Here is a 21,236-nt window from a genome sequence, read left to right as displayed (position 1 = left end):
ACCTTTCCCCGGCTTGGAACCTCTCGCAGTTAATGTTCCCACATGTCCAAAAGAGCATGATGGGAAGCACAGACAACCTTTAAAATACAGCACGCGTTCACTTTCCACCCAGTTTGCCAACTGAAGACGTTATAATCAATGAAAGTCCTTTCGTAACGACTATTGGCCGTCATACTATATTATCCATTTTTAAATTTTAATTTACTCTTAATGATTTCTTCCTTCTCTAATGACAACCTAGGATTGGAGATGGGCCCATTTTAAAATTTGTTAAATCACCCTTAACACCCCCCCCTTAATTCCTTTACTCTACCTTCTCAACTAAATGATTTAATTACCATTCCTTTTTTAAAAATTATTGCAGATTTATTCAAAGGTGAGTACTTTTAAGCACTTGCTATTTCATATTTTAGTCTAATAGAAAGATATAAAACTCATGCATCTAATTATTTATATATCTTATAAGACATAATAAACCAATTCTTTTAAAATATATTATATTTATTCCTGTTTTGTAAATGTGTTTCAACATTTTGCTCACTATTATTCTGTCATTGGCAAGCTCCATTATATTACCTGTAATGTGAAAATGCTGCTGCATTGTTTCGATATATGAAGAAAGAGATAGAAAGGTAGATTTTAAAAAAGCATCTGATACTTATTAAGTAGTAAATTTAAAGAGGCTAGAGGCTAGTAGTCTTTGGCAATCAACTTGTAATATTTAAAAAAAACCTTTATACCACATGTAAAAGTTTAATATGTTATTATTATTATTAGCCATATCGTGCAAGGAAGCCTCAGGCTTATGCTGCACCAGCCAAAATAAAAAAAATAAATAAATAAAAAAATCCCACGTTACCCTGAGAGAGAGAGAGAGAGAGAGAGAGAGAGAGAGAGAGAGAGAAGGGAATCGCCAAGAAAGCGAGAAAAAAAATAAAATGATAATATCCATCTGAGCCCCCTGGGTTTGCCAAGCCCATACTCACCAAATGTGAGCCCCTTTCTTAAATATACATGAATATTTGAAGGAAAATATGGTTTGCTATGAATTTTGTTGAAAGGTTTCATCATTATGTACCTGAAGTCTAGAAAATACAATGTTTACAAAATAAAAAGTTTAGAAGACATACACTTAGATTTTCATGGTCTAGTGAAGAAGATAAGCATAACATTTCTTTTCTAATTATTTCTGTCACTTTTGGTGCCTTTTTTTTTTTTTTTTTTCAAAATGTTCTTAAAAGTCCTGATTTAAAAAAAAAAAAAACATAAAATAAAAAAGGAAAAATAAAAAAAATTAATATTGCCAATTATATACATATAAACAGCAAGGTATATATTATACAAAGGCAAAGTTCCCTTTATATCCAGAAAGATGCCTAGGGGATTTACATAGTGAAAATACTATTCAATATTATTCAATTACAATAATATAATAGATACAATATTATTCATTTCAGATGAATAATACTGTAACTTCAGAATTTCAGAATGTTTCAAACAACATTTCAGAATGTGTGACTACATTAAAAATTTTTGAGATCCAGGTGGATTAGAACTCTTCCAATTGATACTAACTTATTGTTTGAGAGAGAGTTCTTTATTAATAGCAATGGAAAAGTATTTTAAAGTTCTAGTAGCCACCATAATTATTATATAACAGAAATTATAATTATTTTTAATACAGCAAGATGTAATAGTAATAGAGACATATGATGCAAGAAAGCAAGCATATCAGCTCATGTAGCTTCAGCCAAAATAAAAAAAAAAAAAAATTTACACAAACATTCCCCCTAAAAGTTTGTCCAGTTCCTCCTTGAATTTATTTAAGCTATAATCACAATGACAGATGGAAGTTTGTTCCAGCAATTAACCAGCTGGCTAAAGGCAAATTTCCGCACATCTATTCTACAGCTGTCTTTCCTCAATTTCAATTTATGGTCCCTTAGGTTTGTAATCTGAGCAAGCAGAAGAATCCCATCAGAATTCAGCATGCTCAACACATTCAAGGCCTCAATCAGATTACCTCGTAGGTGCCTAGTCTCTGGCCACTGCAATTTGCAGAACTCAAGCCTCTCTTGGTAAGAGGACTCTTCATTCTCCTCACCAATCTTGTTGCCCTTCTCTGTACATGCTCAAGTAAATCTACATCCTTCCTAAAATGAGGCCTCCAGACCTGTATAGAATACTCAAGGTGTGGCCTGACCATTGCCTTCTACAAATGGATAATCACCTCCTTTTCCCTGCTAGCAAAATTCCTGTATATCATTGACAAAACCCCATGACCTACTCTGGCAGCCTGTCTGCATTGCTCAGAAAACTTCATATCTGACTGCACAATCACTCCCAGGTCTTTTTCATTTTCTACCACCCTAAGTGTAGTACCACATAGTTGGTACGTTTCTCTGGGGTTACATCTACCCATATGCAGTACTTTGCATTTGTCAATGTTAAACTTCAGTTGCCACTTCTCAGCACATCTACCCAAATTTTCTAGATCCTGTTGCAGTAGTACACTGCCATTACTGTCATTAACAACCCTGCCAACCTTTGTATCATCTGCAAACTTCGACACCAAGCCTGATATACCTTCATCAATATCACTGATAAATAAACAAAACAACATTGGGCCCAACACTGTGGGACTCCACTAATAACATTAGTCCACGAAGACAGAGTCCATTGATTACCACTCTTTGTCTTCTCCCACTCAACCACCCTTTTATCCATTGTAGCAACTTACCCTTAATACCATTGTGCTCCAATTAGTACAGTAGTCTTCCATGCACAACAGTGTCAAAAGCTTTCCTGAAATCCAAGTATATGATACCAAAATTAATTTTTGCATCCAGTTCTTTTGTAACCACATCCGAGTATCCAATCAAATTTTTCAGACAAGACTTTCCCTTAACAAACCCATGCTATGTCTGAATTATTGCTGCAGTCTTGTCTGGATGATCCTGCAATGCATTTTTAATCAGTGACTCCATTAATTTACTCGGAACAAAAGTTAAACTAACTGGTCTGTAATTACATGTGTCACCCTTCGATCCCCCTTTGTGAATTGGGGATACATTTGCACATCTCCAGTCCATGGGGACTTCCCCTGAGTCCAAGGATGCTCTCATAATATGGCTAAGGTTTGCTTAATTCCTTTGCTGCCTCCTTTAATATAACTGTATAGATCCCATCTACCCCAGGAGCCTTTCTTATGTTTAACTTCAACAATTTCTCCTCCAATTTGCTCTCAGTTATTACAAAATCATTAAGCACCCTGTTACAGTTTGATAAACCTCTGGCAATTTCCTCCCTTAAAAACTCCTCATGTGTGAATGTAGATGGAAAATACTCTATGTTTGTTAGCTATCTGAGCAGGATCATCAACAGTTGAACCACCAATATCAAGTGGATCAATCTGATTCATCCCCTTCCTTTTAGAATTTACATAAGTAAAGAAGTTCTTGCTGTTTTTCTTAGAATTCTTAGCCAAAGATTTCTCATAATCTGCCTTTGCTTGCCTAATCTCCTTGGTGACTTGATTACAGAATAGCTTATATCTGCCATAATATATCTGCTTATATCTGCCATAATACATCTGCTTATATCTGCCATAATATATCTGCTTATATCTGCCATAATATATCTGCTTATATCTGCCATAATATATATGCTTATATCTGCATAGGCTTATACATATACATAGCTGTATATGTATATTTTAATGTTCAACATATTTAACTTATTTAATCTTGTACAAGAATCTTGTAATTATTTTGAAATTTATTCTAATTCACTTGTACTCAATAAAACTCATTGCAGGTTTTATAGAATACCTCCACATCCCTCAGTAAAAGGGAAAATTGGTGTTTCTTTCTGTAAGATTTTCATTAAAATTTTTCCCCTGTTTATTTCAGTTTAAGTCTGCCACATTACAACCATCTGATGAAAAAGACAGAAAAATCATAATCTTGCTTTTTGAAAATTTCTTTTTATTTTATTTTTATCATTTTATGTTGAAGTTTTATATTTTTTTATTCAATGTACTGGTCTTACATAAGATGCATATTCTTCTTCTTCTGGAGTTATAACCCAGGTTGGGTCTTAGCCTTATCGACATTTCCCCAATAGGCCCTCCCAGAAGTTAAACTTACTCCAACTTCTTATTCTCACTGTCTTCAAGTCCTCTTCTACGTCATCCATCCATCTATCTTTTCTGTGGTCTTCCTATTGCCCTCCTCCCTGTAGGTTTCCATTTCATTATACTCTTAGTTGTTCTGCTATCATCCATTCTCATAACATGTCCCAACCAGGCAAGTCTCTGGCTCTTCACAAATCTGATGATGTCTCCACCCTGAATAAGATGGTCAAGTTCATCATTCATTCTGATCCTCCAGGATCCATCAACATCTTGTACTGGCCCTGTCATCATTCTTCTCTTTCTTGGTGCCTCCTTTCTCTCTCTCTCTCGGGAATTTTAATTTTTTTTTTGGCTGGTGCAGCAAAAGCCGCAGGCTTTCTTGCACCATATGGCTGATAATAATAATAATAATAATAAAAAAGGTTTTGTAAAATTCTACGCTCAAACACTCTGCTCAAGAACGCTCATATTTACTCGTTAATGTCTAAGCTTCACAACCATATGTCACAGCTGGTCTAATCAGACTTTTGTATATTTTTAATTTTAAATGTCTCAAGAAATTCAAGAAGCATAGAACATCTGTTTCCACTCAGGATACGGGACTTAATTAATTTTATTAGTAATAGAGTTGGACTGATTTATTTGTGAACCTAGGTAGATAAAATTCTGAACATGTTCAAACGAGAAGCCGCTAGTTCTTAAATTTTCAAGGTTATCTGCCGTTCTCCAGACTTCTTATATTTTGTCTTCACTTCATTTATCCTAAGTCCTCTTCTTTGTGTTTCACTATCCAGCCTGGCCACTGTTTCTTCCAGTGCTCCTTTTGTAATAATAGCAACAATAATAATAGTAATAATAGCAACATCATCAACATATGCACAAACCTGCACTGTCTTTGTGCCTATGTACCCTTTGTGTCCAGTCACTTCTAATTTTCTGACAGCCATGTGCAAAACCATGTCCAAGTTAAATAACACAGTACAGAGTGTACCGCCTTGTGTAACACCAACGTTAATATCACAGGGATTTGTAAACTCTCAGTTCTCACCACTGCTTTAGAGCCAGCAGGGTTGCTTTTATGAGCCTAGCAATCTTTGCAGGTATGTGCAAGAGAAGGAGATCATTTATCATTTCCTCTCTGTTCAGGCAATCAAAAGTTTGTTTGAAATCTACATATAGGTTAAATAAATGTATATTGTACTCAAATGCTTTTTGTTGTACCTTCCTCAAAATGAAAATCTGGTCAGTTGTTGAGTGATTAGGTCTGAAACCACACTGATATTCTCCAATGAACTAATAAGTAAAGTGACAGTAAAATGACAGTAAAGTAAAGTAAGAACTAATAAGTAAGTAAAGTAACATGAACTAATGAGACATATGGCAGAGAAGAAAAATGCATGGGATACATACAAATTAACACGTGACACAGAAGCCTATGATAGATACAAGTTGATCTGTAACCAAGTTACAAAGGAGGTTAGGCAGGCGAAGGCAGATTACGAGAAATCTTTGGCAAGGGATGCAAAGAAAAACAGCAAAGAGTTCTTTACTTATGTAAACTCTAGAAGCAAGGGGATGAATCAGATTGGTCCACTTGATATCGATGGGTCAACTGTTGATGATCCTGCTCAGGTAGCTAACAAACTGAATGAATATTTTGCATCGACATTCACACATGAGGAGTTATTCAGCGAGGGGAATGCCAGAGGTGTATTCAACTCTGGCAGTAAGCTAGAGAATCTTGTAATAACTGAGAGTAAAGTGGAGGAGAAATTGTTGAAGATAAATACAAGAAAGGAACCTGGGGTGGATGGGATCTATCCAGTTATATTAAAGGAAGCAGCAAAGGAAGTAAGCAAACCCTTAGCCTTAATTATGAGAGCTTCCTTGGACTCAGGGGAAGTACCCATGGACTGGAGATGTGCAAACGTGACCCCAATTCACAAAGGAGGATCAAAGGGCGACAAAAGTAATTATAGACCTGTTAGTTTAACTTCTGTTCCTGGAAAATTAAAGGAGGCACTGGTTAAAGAAGCACTGCAGGATCATCTAGACAAGACTTCAATTATAGCTCAGACACAGCATGGTTTTGTTAAGGGGAAGTCTTGCCTGACCAATTTGATTGGATACTATGATGCAGTCACAAAAGAACTGGATGCAGGGAATAACTTTGATATTATATACTTGGATCTTAGAAAGGCTTTTGATACTGTTGCACATGGAAGACTGCTGCACAAATTGGAGCAGTGTGGCATTGGAGGCAAATTGCTGCTATGGATAAAGGGGTGGTTGAGGGGGAGAAGACAGAGAGTGGTAATCAATGGACACTGCTCATCGTGGACTAATGTTATTAGTGGAGTCCCTCAGGGTTCAGTATTGGGTCCATTATTGTTTTCTGTATTTATAAATGATGTTGATGATGGTATATCCAGCTTAATGTCCAAGTTTGCAGACGATACGAAGGTTGGCAGGGTTGTCAAGTACACTACTGACTCTATGCTACTGCAACAGGATCTGGAAAGGTTGAGCAGATGGGCTGAGAGGTGGCAAATGAAGTTTAACATTGACAAATGTAAAGTACTACATATGGGAAACAGCAACCCCAGAGCAACGTATCAACTCTGTGGTACTACACTGACAGTGGTAGAGAATGAAAGGGACCTGGGGCTGGTTGTGCAGGCAGATATGAAGTTTTCTGAGCAGTGCAGACGGGCTGCAAGAGTAGCTCATGGTGTATTGTCAATGATATATAGGAATTTTTCTAGCAGGGATAAGGAGGTGATTATTCCCTTGTATAAGGCAATGGTCAGACCGCACCTAGAGTACTGTATACAGGTCTGGAGGCCTCATTTCAAGAAGAATGTAGAGATGCTGGAACGAGTACAGAGAAGGGCAACAAGATTAGTGAATGGAACAAAGGGGTGCTCTTACGAAGAAAGGCTTACGTTTTGCAAATTACAGTGTCTGGAGACTAGGCACCGGCGAGGTGATCTGATAGAGGTGTATAAAGCCTCGAAGAGCATGCTCAATGCGGATGGGATTCTTCCTCTTGCTCAGAATAATCACCTGAGAGGGCATAAATTCAAATTGAGGAAAGACAGATGTAGGATAGACGTGAGGAAATTTGCCTTTAGCCAGCGGGTGGTTGGTTGCTGGAATAGACTTCCATCCCTTGTCGTGGAAGTTGATAGCCTAAATAAGTTTAAGGCTCAGCTGGACAGCTATTTCGAACGAACAGAGGGGTGAAGTGGAAGTGGTTATTTTTTATTTATTTATTTTTATTTTATTTTATTTTTTTTTTTTTTTTTTTGGCTGATGCTGCATAAGCTTGCTTTCTTGCATCAAATGCCTGTACTAATGCTAATGCTAATGACTGCCTCTGAACATGCTGCCAATCTGTTATAAATAACTCCTGACAAAACCTTCTAAGTAATGCTCAGTAATGTAATACCTCTATAGTTAGAACAAATATTTATCACCTTTCTTGTGAATCGGCTGTATAATTCCAAGTGTCCATTCATCCAGGATTTTTTTCCTCAGAATATTAATAGTATGAGATTACATATTCTTCATAGTGTTACTCCACCATTCTTGAGCAACTCTGCAGTTATTCCATCAGCTCCCAATGCTTTAAAGTTCTTTAAGGACTTGATAACATTTCAAATTTTCTCAACGGTAAGGTCTTAAATGCATGGTTCTACTGTATAATACAATAGCTGTTTTCTTTCAGTCATATCTACTGTCAAGATGCTTTCAAAATACTGTTTCCACTGTTTCAGAACCTCTTTTCTCTCAGTCAGCAAGTTTCCTTCACTATCTCCACATGCAGTAACTTTTGGAATTCCTGTGTACTTTCTTTAATCTTCTTATGAAACTTTCTACTTTCCTTCTTATTATAATGTTCCACCATTTTGTCGACCTTCCTCGTCAAAGCTTCTCTCGTTTCCTTTCTACACATCCTGGCTGCGGCAATCCGTTTTTCCTTGTAGTGGTCATCACTATTCGCTGTGCTATTCTGCTGCAAACATTTCACCCTGGCTTGTCTCTTCAATTCTACTGCTTCTCGGCACTCATCATTGTACCATTCTTCTATCAGTCTTGAAGTTTCACCCAATATTACGCGTGCTGCACCCAGAACTGCTTCCTTTATGCAAGTCCATTTGTCTTCAATATTGTCACTGTTTTCCTGTTCCTGCAGCCTTCGGGCCAACTCTGTGTGGTACTTCGTTTCGATAAGTCTATCTTTCAATCTCTCTATGTTTCACTGCTTAGTTTTCTCAGCTCAGTTTTTTCTACTAGGGCTATTTTATACTTCAGTCTGGTTCCCACTAGAAATTGATTAGAATCAGAGCTGGTGCTCCCAAAAAGAATAGACATTTTCAATTGCAGTAATCCACTCTTAGAGAACAGTACATGATCTGATTAGCCTGATTTGTACCAGGGATTTTCCATGTACCTTTATGAATATTCTTTCTTGGAAACCAGGTATTCATGACCTTAAAGCCGTTAGCAGCAGCCAACTACTAAAATTGTGCTACTCTAAGACCATTACTGTTTGTTTCTCTATGGAAGCTGTGTCGCCTAAATAGACCCGTGAAAACTTCTTCCCTGCCTAGTTTAGCATTAAAGTCACCGAGAGTTATAACAGCATCATGTCTTTGAATTATTTCATACACAGCCTGGAGTTCATCATAAAATCCATCTGCAACATCATCATCTGCATCTTCAGTTGGAGTGTACACATTAATAAAGGTCACATTATAGAATTTTCCTTTAATTCTAAGGCTGCAAATTCTCCCAGACACTGGTGTGAAGGCAAGCACTGATCTGTACATTCTCTTAGAAGTCAGAAATCCTACACCCTGTACTCCCTTGTCTGTCATCAATTCCAGAGTAATGCATTGTAAATTTCGACTTTTTATTCACACCTTTACCTTCCCATCTAACTTCTTGAGGAGCGACAATATCCATTTTAAAATTTTCAACTTCCTGTGTGTGTGTGTGTGTGTGTGTGGTATTGGTTGTTTATTGGTGCATTAGCTGCTATGGCTATAGTGCACCTATTCGTAGGAATATTAGAAAAAAATTAACAATGAAGCCAGTTTAAATTAATTTCAGTTCCGAAACCTATTCATAAAAGATGATACACACCAATTTGTTTTAAAAAGCAGAAAAGTTCGTTAACATTTGCGTCCTCTCCAATGATATGATGTAATGGTTCTCGATGATTAGCCAGATTTTGAAGTATTGCAGCTAGATGTTGTTGATACTGTGGACAGTCAATCAGAATGTTTTGACTGTTAGATGTTCTAAGCAGTGTGGACACTGAGGAGGATCATCGCCCATTAGTAGATGGAGGTGAGTCAGATGGGTGTGTGTCCTATTCTCATTCGTGTGAGTACCACTTCTTCGCTCCGCACTGTCTGATTGCTCGAGTGCCAGAACTTTGGCTCGTTTCAGCTGGAAAAGTTTGTTATTCATTTGGTTATGCCATAACTCTGTCCACTGTGCATGGCATGCTGCTTGAATTAAGATATTATAATCGGGCACTGGAATCGGGACAGAGGTTAGGTCTAAACTTGGACTTTTGGTAAATATATCAGCCACTTCATTCCCTTTTATGCCTGAATGTGCTGGAATCCAGCAAAACTTCACTAGTTGTTGATGATGATAAATCTTCAATAACAAACTCCTGATTTTCATTAAAATATGGTGATTCTTTTGAGAGGTATTCTGCATTGCTCTAATTGAGCTGAGAGAGTCAGTGTAAACTATATATTTTGCAGATGGATGTAGAGTCAAATTTTCTAGAGCTAATTGTATTGCATACAGTTCTGCTGAAAAGTTGCTATACTCAGGTGGAGAAGCTGATATGATAGCAGAGGGAAACACTGTTGCTGCTCCAATAGTTGAAAGAGATTTGGAACCATCCGTATATATCGGCAAGGAGTCAGCACAGGTTTGAATATGGCTAGCATGGAGTTGTTGCACAGTCAGTGCTGGTAGACGATTCTTTCCCCATTGAAGAAAATAGGTATCACAGGTCAGTTGAGGAAAGGTGGTCCATGGTGGATGAGAGTAATTCTTTATCGTGGAGAGGAACATTCCAATTCTGTGATATTTCAAGGAGCCGTAGGCCAGCTGGTCGTATTTTACTTGGTTTATTTCTGTAGAGATTGAATAGTGGTTGAATAAAAAGGTATAGCTGAATAGGATGCGAAGAGCAAGTCTATATTTTGGCTGCATATTTAAGTAATAACATTTTTCTGTGAAGATGCAAAGGGGGTTCATGAGCTTCAATGTATAGACTCTGAGTTCTAGATGTCCTATATGCACCAATTGCAATTCACAGTGCATTATGTTGAATAGGATCTAGCCAGTGTAGCACACTCCTTTGGGCAGAATCATAAACTGGAGCACCATAATCTAAACGGGATCTAATCAGTGCTCTATATAAGAGCAGCAAAGTTGTATGATCTGCTCCACAACAGAGGGCAGATAAAGCTCTTAGCATGTTGATCTTTTTAAGACAAGCAGTACGTATTAATTTAATATGCTCAAAGAAGTTGAGCTTACTGTCCAGGATTAGTCCCAAGAGTTTCATATTGCTGGAATCGGAATGGTGGAATTTGAAATCTGAAGTTCAGGATCTGTATGCAATTTGTGTTGACTGCAAAAGTGGATCGCAACTGTTTTCTGTTGGGAAAGACGATATCCATTGAGCTCAGCCCACTTTTGTACTTTCTTGAGGGACATTTGCAATTGCCTTTCAATAGATCTCATGTTCTGAGAATGGCAAGAAATAGAGAGATCGTCAGCGTAAAGGTAAGCCTCTACAGTATTTGGGAGTTCTTTTGTAATGGAATCAATTCTAAGGGCAAACAGGGTTGCACTCAAAATTGATCCTTGCGGTACTCCTTCTTCCTGCGAGAATGTAGCAGAAAGGGAATTTTGATATCTGACCTGGAAAGATCGGCTCTTGAGGAAGTTCCTAATAAATATGGGCAGGTTGCCTCGTAGACCAAGATTATATAGGTCACTGAGAATGCCATACCGCCAAGTAGTATCAAATGCCTTCTCTATATCAATGGAGACCATGACAAGGTGTTCGTTTTTCACAAAGGCATTGCAAATTTCAGATTCCGCCTTGATCATCAGATCTAGGGAGGATCTGTTTTTGTGAAAGCCATGTTATCAAATACTCAGTAGATGTTGAGTTTCAATGATCCAGGTGAGTCGACTGTGGATCATTTTTTCAAGAATTTTACAAAGGCAACTTGACAGAGATATTGGTCTGTAACTATTAGGACTGAAGGGATCTTTTCCAGATTTCAAAAACGCCAAAACTGTAGCATGGTGCCAAGAGGTTGGATAAATATTTTCCAGGAAGATCCGGTTAAAAAAGACTAGAAGCAGTTGTAAGTTTTTTCATCGAGATGATGCAGCATGACATAATATATCACAATATTGCAGAGGCTGATTATATGAAAGTGATAGTGAGGTTCGAAAGTTGATAGGCCTCTGTTCGGTGGCGGCCTTAATTTTCTGGAATTTTGGAGTGTAGTTTGATGCAGTCGATATTTGAGCAAAGGTTTTGCCCAAGGCATTGGCTATATCTAGAAGAGCAGAGAGTTCTTGCCCATTGCAGAAGAGAATTGGGGAAGGAACAGTTGGAAACTTCCCAGAAAGCTGCCTAATTTTTTTTCCATATTATTCTGGAGTCAGTGTTTCTATTGATAGTTGATGCGAACCTAGTCCAAGAATCTTTCTTGGCCTGCTTTTGAATGTAATGCACCTTTGCCCTTAGCTTCTTGTAGCTAATTAGATTAGTTGTGGTTGGAGATCGACGGAATAAATTCAATGCTTTATTTTTTTCCTTCTTTGCTTTTGTGCACTCTTCATTCCACCTGTAGTTGAAATGCCATCGGGACGGGGGATTTGATAATGGAGTTGAGTACTTAGCTGCAACTAAAAGATGGGATGTAATATAATCAGTAACTTCATCTATGAGCTGTAGTTGAATAGTTTTTTTTGTCAAGAGTGATTGCTGACTGAAATTTGGCCCAATTGGTTTTTGGTTTTTAGGAGCATTAGCAACTAAGGCCATATTGCTCCGGGAATATGCGGTGGTCATTCCCTGACCTTTCCGCATCCTCCGTATTTGGTGGTGATGGGCTCGAACACCGGTCTAATCAAGAAGCATATGGTACGCACTGCTGCTCCTTCCCACCTGGCTATGGAGGCACCAGCCCAATTGGCTTTAGAGAATTTCCATTTCCTGCAGGGTTGTTGTGTAGTCAAAAGATTACAAACAATTGGAAAATGATCACTGCCCATGGGATCATTCAGAGCGGACCATTGCATGACTGAAAACAGTATCGGGGAGCAAATCGATAGGTCAATTGCAGAAGTCTGTCCAGTAGGTAACTGTATATGGGTGTGCGAGCCACTATTCAAAAGAGTGAGGTTTTGTTTTTCTAGTAAAGTTTCAATCATTCGGCCGCATCTGTATACTTTAGATGATCCCCATAGAGGATGGTGGCCATTGAAATCCCCTAGCAAGCAGACAGGGGAGGGTAGCTGTCTTAAAAGTTCTTCAAGGTCATTATAAGAGAAAGTATGATTTGGTGCGAGATAAACTGAGACAATTGTTAAAGCGATCTGAGTAAGCAGACGCACAGCAATGGCTTCGATTTGGGTTCGAAGAGCGATTTGTCTAGCCGGAATCTTTGAGCTAATCAAAATGGCTACACCAGCACAAGCAGAATCGAATGTATTCTGATCTCTTCTATAGATTAAATAGTTTTTTATGGAAATGGAGATTTGAGAAGTTAAACAGGTTTCTTGCAGGCAGAAACCAACTGGAGAGTAGTGGTTAATTAAGTATTGAATATCATCAATGTTGCCACGAAAGCCTCTGCAATTCCACTGCAAAATGTAAGGCATTACTTGAATTTAGAAGAAGAACCTGTACCTGACGTGGCTCTCTTATGGCATTCAGGTTTCGGGTTTATCTCTTTTTGGAAAGGAAGGGCGACCGATGTCCATCTCTTCTTCTGCAAATATTTCCAGAATCAGATCTTCCTGTTTGGATGGGTACTCTGCATCCATCAATGTGTCCTAAATAATCTTTTTTGAAGTCAAACTAGCATTATTTGTAGTAGTGACATTCACTGGCAGAGATTGAGATTTTGCTGGTATTGTGAGAGGCGTATTATTTGCTTGGTCTGAGTGCTTAATGGCACAGGACTGTTGCCGAGAGAGGACAGCCTGAGCCCAGTCAGAGATTGAAGTGTTTGAAGGAACGGTAACATGGCAATGGTTTGATATTTTTTTGCAATACAAAGGGTACTAGGAAAGTTTTGCAATACAGCTTTGTTTATTTAATTTTTTCAAAGTAATTTCCTCTACATTCAATACACCTCTCCATCCTCCGAAACCAATCTTTAAACCAGTTCTGCCAAGTTTCACTAGGGAGTAAAGCACACTCGTTGTCCCAAGCCCGTAGAAGGTCCTCATCACTGGAAAACCGCCTCCCTTTTAGCTTCATTTTCACATGCGGGAACAGTGCAAAGTCGCAGGGAGCAAGGTCTGGACTGTAGGGAGGGTGCTCGAGAAGTTTCAGTCCTGTCGTGGTCAAATATTCGGTGCAGGCTTTGGCGCAGTGAGCTAGAGCATTATCGTGATGGAGGTACCAGGTGTCCATTCTTGACTTTGGCCGCAGGTTCTTCATAGATCCAATGACTTTAGGCAGGCATTGTTCAGTATACCACTTAGCTGTGACTGTCTTCTGCGTGTCCAAAACGACACGTTCCACAATTCCACTCGATTTGAAAAATACAGCTATCATTTTCTTCTTTACAGATCGGGATTTTCTGACAATTACGGGTGTGTCGTCATCATCAAAGACCCAAACTTTGTTTTGAGCCTTGGTCGGCATATCGTAATAGTACAGCCAAGTCTCGTCACCTGTCACGATGTTGTTCACATACCGAGATTGTCCCTTATCAAACTTTTTTAACATCTCCCGGCACCAAGTCACACGTCGTGTCATCTGCTCTTCAGTCAGTTGATGCGGCACCCAGAGAGAACAAAGTTTCTTCACGTGCAAATGATCTTGCAGAATGAAACGAATTGCTGGTGCATTTAGGTCCAAAGTATCCTCTATCTGTTGGTAGGTCACTCGCCTGTTTTCGTCAAGCATTTTCCTCACAGCAGTAACGTTTTCCTCCGTAACTGACGTTCGTGGCCTTCCCGGCCTCTCAGAATCCTCCAGAGTGAAATTTCCCCTTTGGAATTCTCTATACCACCTGAATATCGTTGTACGATGTGGACAATCATCATCTAGTGCAAGAGTCATTTTTCTAAGCACTGGTCTATGGTTAAACCACACACGAAATTATACCGCAAAACTGTCCTTATCTCATTTCGTGACCACGATGCCATCTCACTACTAATGAATAACTGAGCCCATCGACTTGGCGCGGCGGCTACTATGCACGTATGAACATGTCTCAACATGCAGCAACAAGCAGCTTCCTGTGATTCATTGTTGCGTCATATTGCAAAACTTTCCTAGTACCCTTTGTATTGTCATAGGTACGGTTAGGTATACTGGGTGAAATTAATTTTCTTGCCTCCTGATAACTAACTCTGTTTTCAACTTTATATTTCACAATTTTTTTCTCCATTTTCCACCTCTCACATGTCTTAGAGTAGGCAGGATGGTTGCCTTTGCAGTTGGGACATATCATTTCCTTCGCCAAAGAATCACTTTGAATGTGATTGGAGGATCCACAGTTGGGACAAACTGGGTTCCCTTTGCATGTCGTTTGAGAGTGGCCATACTTTTGGCATTATAACATCTCAACAGATTTTGTATGAAAGGACGAGTGCGGCAAAGTAGATATCCAGCTTTTACTGATGAGGGATGGCTTGGACTGTTAAAGGTGAGAATGATATTTCTGGTAGGTGTGAGAATATTGTCTCTTTTTTATCATAATTATTTTTACAGCAATTACATTTTGTTCCTGAAGCCCTTCTTTAATTTCTTTCTCCGTCACATTCATCAGGTCCAAAATAGATATTAAACCCTTTGATGTATTTAGGGTTGCATGTGGAGTTACTTTCACTGGAATACCAGTGAGTCTTTTTGTTGTTGTCTTTTTTAGTAATTTTTCAGAGTGACTGCAATTTAGAGTTTCAATAAGTAAGTAGTAGTAGTAATGGCGGCATGTGATGCAAGAAAGCATGTGTATGAGCTTATGCAGCATCAGCCGAAAAAAAAAAAAAAAAATCACACCATTCCCTCCAAATGCCTGTCCAGTTCCTCCTTAAATTTATTCAATCTATCAACTTTCACAATGACAGATGGAAGTCTGTTCCAGCAATTAACTACCCGCTGGCTAAAGGCAAATTTCCGCACATCTATTCTACATCTGTCTTTTCTTAATTTGAATTTATGCCCCCTTAGGTTCGTAATCTCAACAAGTGGGAGGATCCCATCAGAATTCAGCATGCGCAACCCATTCAAGGCCTTATATACCTCAATCAGATCACTGCGCAGGTGCCTAGTCTCCAGCCACTGCAATTTGCAGAACTTAAGCCTCTCTTGGTAAGAGGATCCATTCAATCCCCTCACCAATCTTGTTGCCCTTCTCTGTACATGCTCAAGTAAATCTACATCCTTCCTAAAATGAGGCCTCCAGATCTGTACGCAGTACTCAAGGCGTGGCCTGACCATTGCCTTATACAGAGGGATAATCACCTCCTTTTCCCTGCTAGCAAAATTCCTATATACCATTGACAAAACCCCATGACCTGCCCTGGCAGCCTGTCTGCATTTCTCAGAAAACTTCATATCTGACTGCACAATTACTCCCAGGTCTTTCTCATTTTCTACCACCTTAAGTGTAGTACCACACAGTTGGTACATTTCTCTGGGGTTACTTCTACCCATATGCAGTACTTTGCATTTGTCAATATGGGTTACTTCTACCCATATGCAGTACTTTGCAATTTGCCACTTCTTAGCCCATCTGCCCAAATTATCTAGATCCTGTTGCAGTAGCACACTGCCATTACTGTCATTAACAACCCTGCCAACCTTTGTATCATCTGCAAACTTGGACATTAAGCCTGATATACCTTCATCAATATCAATGATAAATATACAAAACAACAGTGGACCCAACACCGAACACTGTGGGACTCCACTAATAACATTAGTCCACGAAGAGCAGCAACCATTGATTACACCCTCTGTCTTCTCCCACTTAACCATCCTTTTATCCATTGTAGCAACTTACCCTTAATACCATTCTGCTCCAATTTGTACAACAGGCTTTCATGCGCAACAGTGTCAAAAGCTTTCCTGAAATCCAAATAGATGATATCAAAATTATTTTTTGCATCCAGTTCCTTTGTAACCACATCCTAATATCCTATCAAATTTGTCAGACAAGACTTTCCCTTAACAAACCCATGCTGTGTCTGAATTATTTGAGCAGTCTTGTCTAGATGATCCTGCAATGCATCTTTAACCAGTGACTCCATTATTTTACCCGGAACAGAAGTTAAACTAACTGGTCTGTAATTACTCGTGTCACCCTTCGATCCCCCTTTTTGAATTGGGGATAGATTTGAACATCTCCAGTCTGTGGGAACCTCCCCTGAGTCCAAGGATGCTCTTATAATTATGGCCAAGGGTTTGCTTAGTTGCTCTGCCGCCTCCTTTAATATAACTGGATAGATCCCATCCACCCCAGGTGCTTTTCTTATGTTTAACTTCAACAATTTCTCCTCCACTTTGCTCTCAGTTATTACAAAATCATTAAGTATCCTGCTACAATTTGATAACCTTCTGCCATTTCCAAACCTTAATAACTCCTTGTGTGTGAATGTAGATGCAAAATACTCATTCAGTTTGTTTGCTCTCTGGGCAGGATCATCAACAGTCGATGCATCGATATCAAGTGGACCAATCAGATTCATCCCCTTCCTTTTAGAGTTTATATAAGTAAAGAAATCCTTGCTGTTTTTCTTAGCATCTTTTGCCAAGGATTTCTTGTAATCTGCCTTCGCCTGCTTAACCTCCTTTGTCACTAGCTTATATCTGCCATAGGCTTCTGAGTCGCTTGATAATTTATATGCATCCCATGCATTTTTCTTCTCTTTTTTTTTTTTTTTTTTTTTTTTTTTTTTTGATTTGGTAGTTGTTGGCGCATCGGCTTCTGTGGCCATATTGCACCTCCCAAGGTTTTTGCAGTACTTTGATCCAAGCCCGAGGCGGGAATCGAACCCGCGACCTTTGGGTTGCCGGGCAGGTACTTTACCCACTCGGCTAGCCCGGTCGGCTTTTCTTCTCTGTTACGAGTCTCATTAGTTCATTTGATAACCATTTAGGCCTAAACCTTGAACAATATTTCTTAATAGGTATGAAACTTTTAGTAGCTTCCACGATTAATTCATTGAATGCTTCCCACTTAGAATTTACTGTTAGTAACATCGTCAGTTTATCCCACTGTACAGAATTTAAAAACTTTCTGAGACCATTGTACTCACCTTTATGGAAGCAAAAACCCTTTCCTTTACCCCTGATGGTAATTATATCTTTAAGTAAATCCCACATCAGTACACTGTGATCACTGCCACCTAGTGGTTCCTTTATCTGCAAATTCTTAATACACGAATGATCACTGCTGATAATCAGATCAAGAGTATTACTCTCTCTGGTTGCCTCTCGAACATGCTGCTGCAGAAAACAATCATCCAATAAATACATAAAAGTCTGACTAGTGGGTGAGTGACCAACCCACAAGTTCCAGTCAATATCTGGGAAGTTAAAATCCCCCATTATAAGACGGTTAAGAGACTGATTGCAGTCTCTTAACAATCTTGGGAGACCCTGCAATAATTTCCAGGTGTTTTTAAGTTAGAAAGGGGGGATAGCTTACTGAGAGGCTGTTCAGATAGTGAGTGCATTATTAAGAATGCAGGTAAGTCTGTCGCTGAGGGATTGGTTTTCAACCTCTTTGCTTGTGACGAATCATGGTCATTTTCTGTGTTTGGCCAACAGCTTGACGGCTCTAAAGTTGGAAACATATTTTGTTCCATGTTGGCTCCTTTTAGCCCCTGGCAGATTAACTTTTCTGCCAAGGTTACTGGGCCCGCCACGGGGAGACAGGAGCAGTGCCTGGTGTGACCAAGCAAAATTAGTAGGAGTTAGTCTATTAAATATGAAAACAGAAAGGTTACTTTTCTTCCTTGCTCTTGATCAGTACTTTTGAAAAAAAGAGCTGCTATTAAATAAAAGGATTTATTAAAGAGAAGAACATAAAAGAGAACTAGAATTCACCTTTTGAAAATCGCAGTGAAAGCACAGAGAAATCACTGTCTCAATCGCTTGGCACCCGGGGCCTTCAACTTCCTCTGCTATGCTGTTCATAGCTCCAGCTTGCAACAGAGTACATTACAAGCTCCAGCTCCAACAATCCAAGTTCCAAATCTCAAAACCAAACTCGTGTCCTTATTTCAAAGCCTGGTCTGTTTCCGTAAGGGCTGTCCAGTTTCATTCGTCAAGTTATACGTAGTGGTTAAATTATTTACAGAGCAGGGTTGTAAGCCCTGCACCCAACCTAAGATGCATATGCTTCCACTAAAAGCACAGTTTTGAATATTTTTTAAATTCTGTTTGCAATTTTTGGTGATTTCATTATGAGTGGAATAAATACATTTAAATATGTGTTAAATTTAGAAACATTGCTCAAAATGATGCTTTGGGTAATACCACAGACATTCTAACAAATTATCTTAATTTACTATATACTTACACTTACTCCTTGTGTCATATGTGTTATCATCAAATTCAATCTCTGTTTCAGAATCCAGCTCTTCTGCAGTCTACAGACAAAAAGCAAATAATGAAAGCTGACAATAAGCGAAGATTAATAACATACCGACTAAACATTTGGATCAATCATTTATGTATAGAAATGCAGAGTAAAAACTGGATAGAAATGTACGAGTGAAAACTACAATAGTAAGGAAAACTTAAAGACAAGACAAAGGACTGTTAAATTATTTATACATGCATTTGTATAATCAGTCATTTACGAAGACTGAAATACTCCTTTATCACTTGGCTAGATCATCTCCCACTGATTTACTGACATTCACAATGCAACCTGAATGTTCACACTTATTTAATTAAACCTAATTAAATTAATTTGAATTTTTAAATAAGTCTGATTAAATACATTTTTAGAAAGTCTGATTAACATGGAAGTACTGGCCTCGGTTTGGCACCCCACAAATAGCTGTTTCTTGTAAGTCAATTACTGCATCATGGAATGTGACTTTATCATATTTGAGAAATTCCAGAAGTAACATCGCTCTCTAGTTTCTCAGAATTAATGTGAAAATACCTGATGAGAAACCAGGTGCCACTCTTTGTGTTCTATCTTCAGCTTTGCCCAACTATGGTTCTCCAAGCAAAGGTAATGTGGAAGTTATATATAAAATGTACATGTACAAGTATTATAATAATAAAGAGAAAAGGGTGGGGGAGCTTTCCTATCAGAGTCAAAAATAAATAATCACAATTAATAAACAATGAGTGTTTACTGTGAAGCAATGAACATCTTTGAATTCTAATGTTTAATTTGAATTTGATTTTTATTTTAAAAAAATATTTTTTAAGATATTATTATTATTTGAATTTTATTATAAATTAATTTTAATAATAAAAATTTTAATTTTTATATTATAAAATTATAAATATTATAAATATAATCATAAAATTTTAATCTCTCTATACATTAAAAAAGTTTTCCTCCTAATGATATTTATTTGAGGCAATTATGTCACTACAAAGGCAATTAATTATTGACAACTGCCTCAATAATGTTCACCAACCTCGTGCACTTGCTTCACTGTCTAACATTTGATGTTCCATTGTAACGTTTTTGGTATATTAATGAATATTGCATGTTTGTAAATAGTTTAGTATTTTGTAAACATTTTAAATATTTGTATAGTTTGTAAATATTTCAGTTAAATATTTTAGTCCTGCTCTTTTGGATGCAACAATATTCCTCATGCATTATGGAACCCAAAGCAAGAGGCCTTTTCCTAAGTGACCTATGTAAACGCAGGTAAATAATTACATAGTAATATTTATTGGACTTTTAGAATTCTGAGCACTACAAATGCACAGGTAAATAATTACATAGTGATATTTATTGGACTTTTAGAATGCCACGCACTACAAATGCACAGAAAAATAATTACATAGGTCATTTCCTGATTAGATATCAATCAGTGCATTCAACAGGTATGTATTTTATATAGAAAAGCGTGCATGGGGGTGGGCAAGCAAAATGAGCAGGGGCAAAGTCCCCTAGTTATTATTAAAAATAAAATTACATTTTAATTAATATTAATTCCATTAATATTTGTTCATCAACTACTGTCAAAGGCAAGGGGTAGGACATTTGCTTTTGTAACGACTACAGCAGTCTCAGGCAGTTTTTAAATTCTATATAGTGGGACTAGTTGATGATGGTACCATAGTCAAATTTTAAATGGGAAGCATGATGGTACCATTTTCAAATTCTAAATGGGGAGCATTCAGGGATGTTATCATAGAAGTCACTAGGTTTTTTATATCTACTAAGAAATAAATTTGAGGGCACAGACCTAAATGGATGTGAGATGTACTGATGAGATGTGGCAGTGAAGAAAAATGCATGGAATGCACATAAATTAATCAGTTGATACAGAAAGTAGATATATGGTAGTTATAACTAGCATATATCTACCTTCTATCTACCAGAGTATGGTAATTATAAACTACCATATTGATTGTGGAGTATGGTAGTTATAAACTATCATACTCCACAATCATGTCACAAAGGAGATTAGGCAAGCTAAGGCAGATTAGGAGAAGTCTCTGAATGCACAGAAAAGCAGCAAAGACTTCTTTACTTATGCAAACAATAGAAAGAAGGGGTTGAATCAGATTGGTCCACCAGGTATGACTGTATTAACTGTTGATGATCCTGCTTAGGTTGCAGACAAACTGAATGGGTATTTTCCATCC

The 21,236-nt window shown here is 38.0% G+C and overlaps 1 protein-coding gene across 1 annotated transcript in view; it reads right to left on the bottom strand.

Moving 5' to 3' along the window:
* LOC150085574 (catenin alpha-like) overlaps window positions 1-21,236 on the bottom strand; it is a 707,146-nt gene that overhangs the window by 258,480 nt on the left and 427,430 nt on the right. Inside the window, exon 17 of the mRNA XM_090373354.1 lies at window positions 18,967-19,036. Within this exon, the coding sequence (XP_090229480.1) occupies window positions 18,967-19,036 (70 nt within the window). The remainder of the gene's footprint in view (window positions 1-18,966; window positions 19,037-21,236) is intronic.

Source organism: Mastigoproctus giganteus, chromosome 5 (genome assembly GCF_048544385.1).
Source record: "Mastigoproctus giganteus isolate SK-2022 chromosome 5, ASM4854438v1, whole genome shotgun sequence".
Taxonomy (NCBI): domain Eukaryota; kingdom Metazoa; phylum Arthropoda; class Arachnida; order Uropygi; family Thelyphonidae; genus Mastigoproctus; species Mastigoproctus giganteus.
This window is presented reverse-complemented; position numbering and strand designations above follow the sequence as displayed.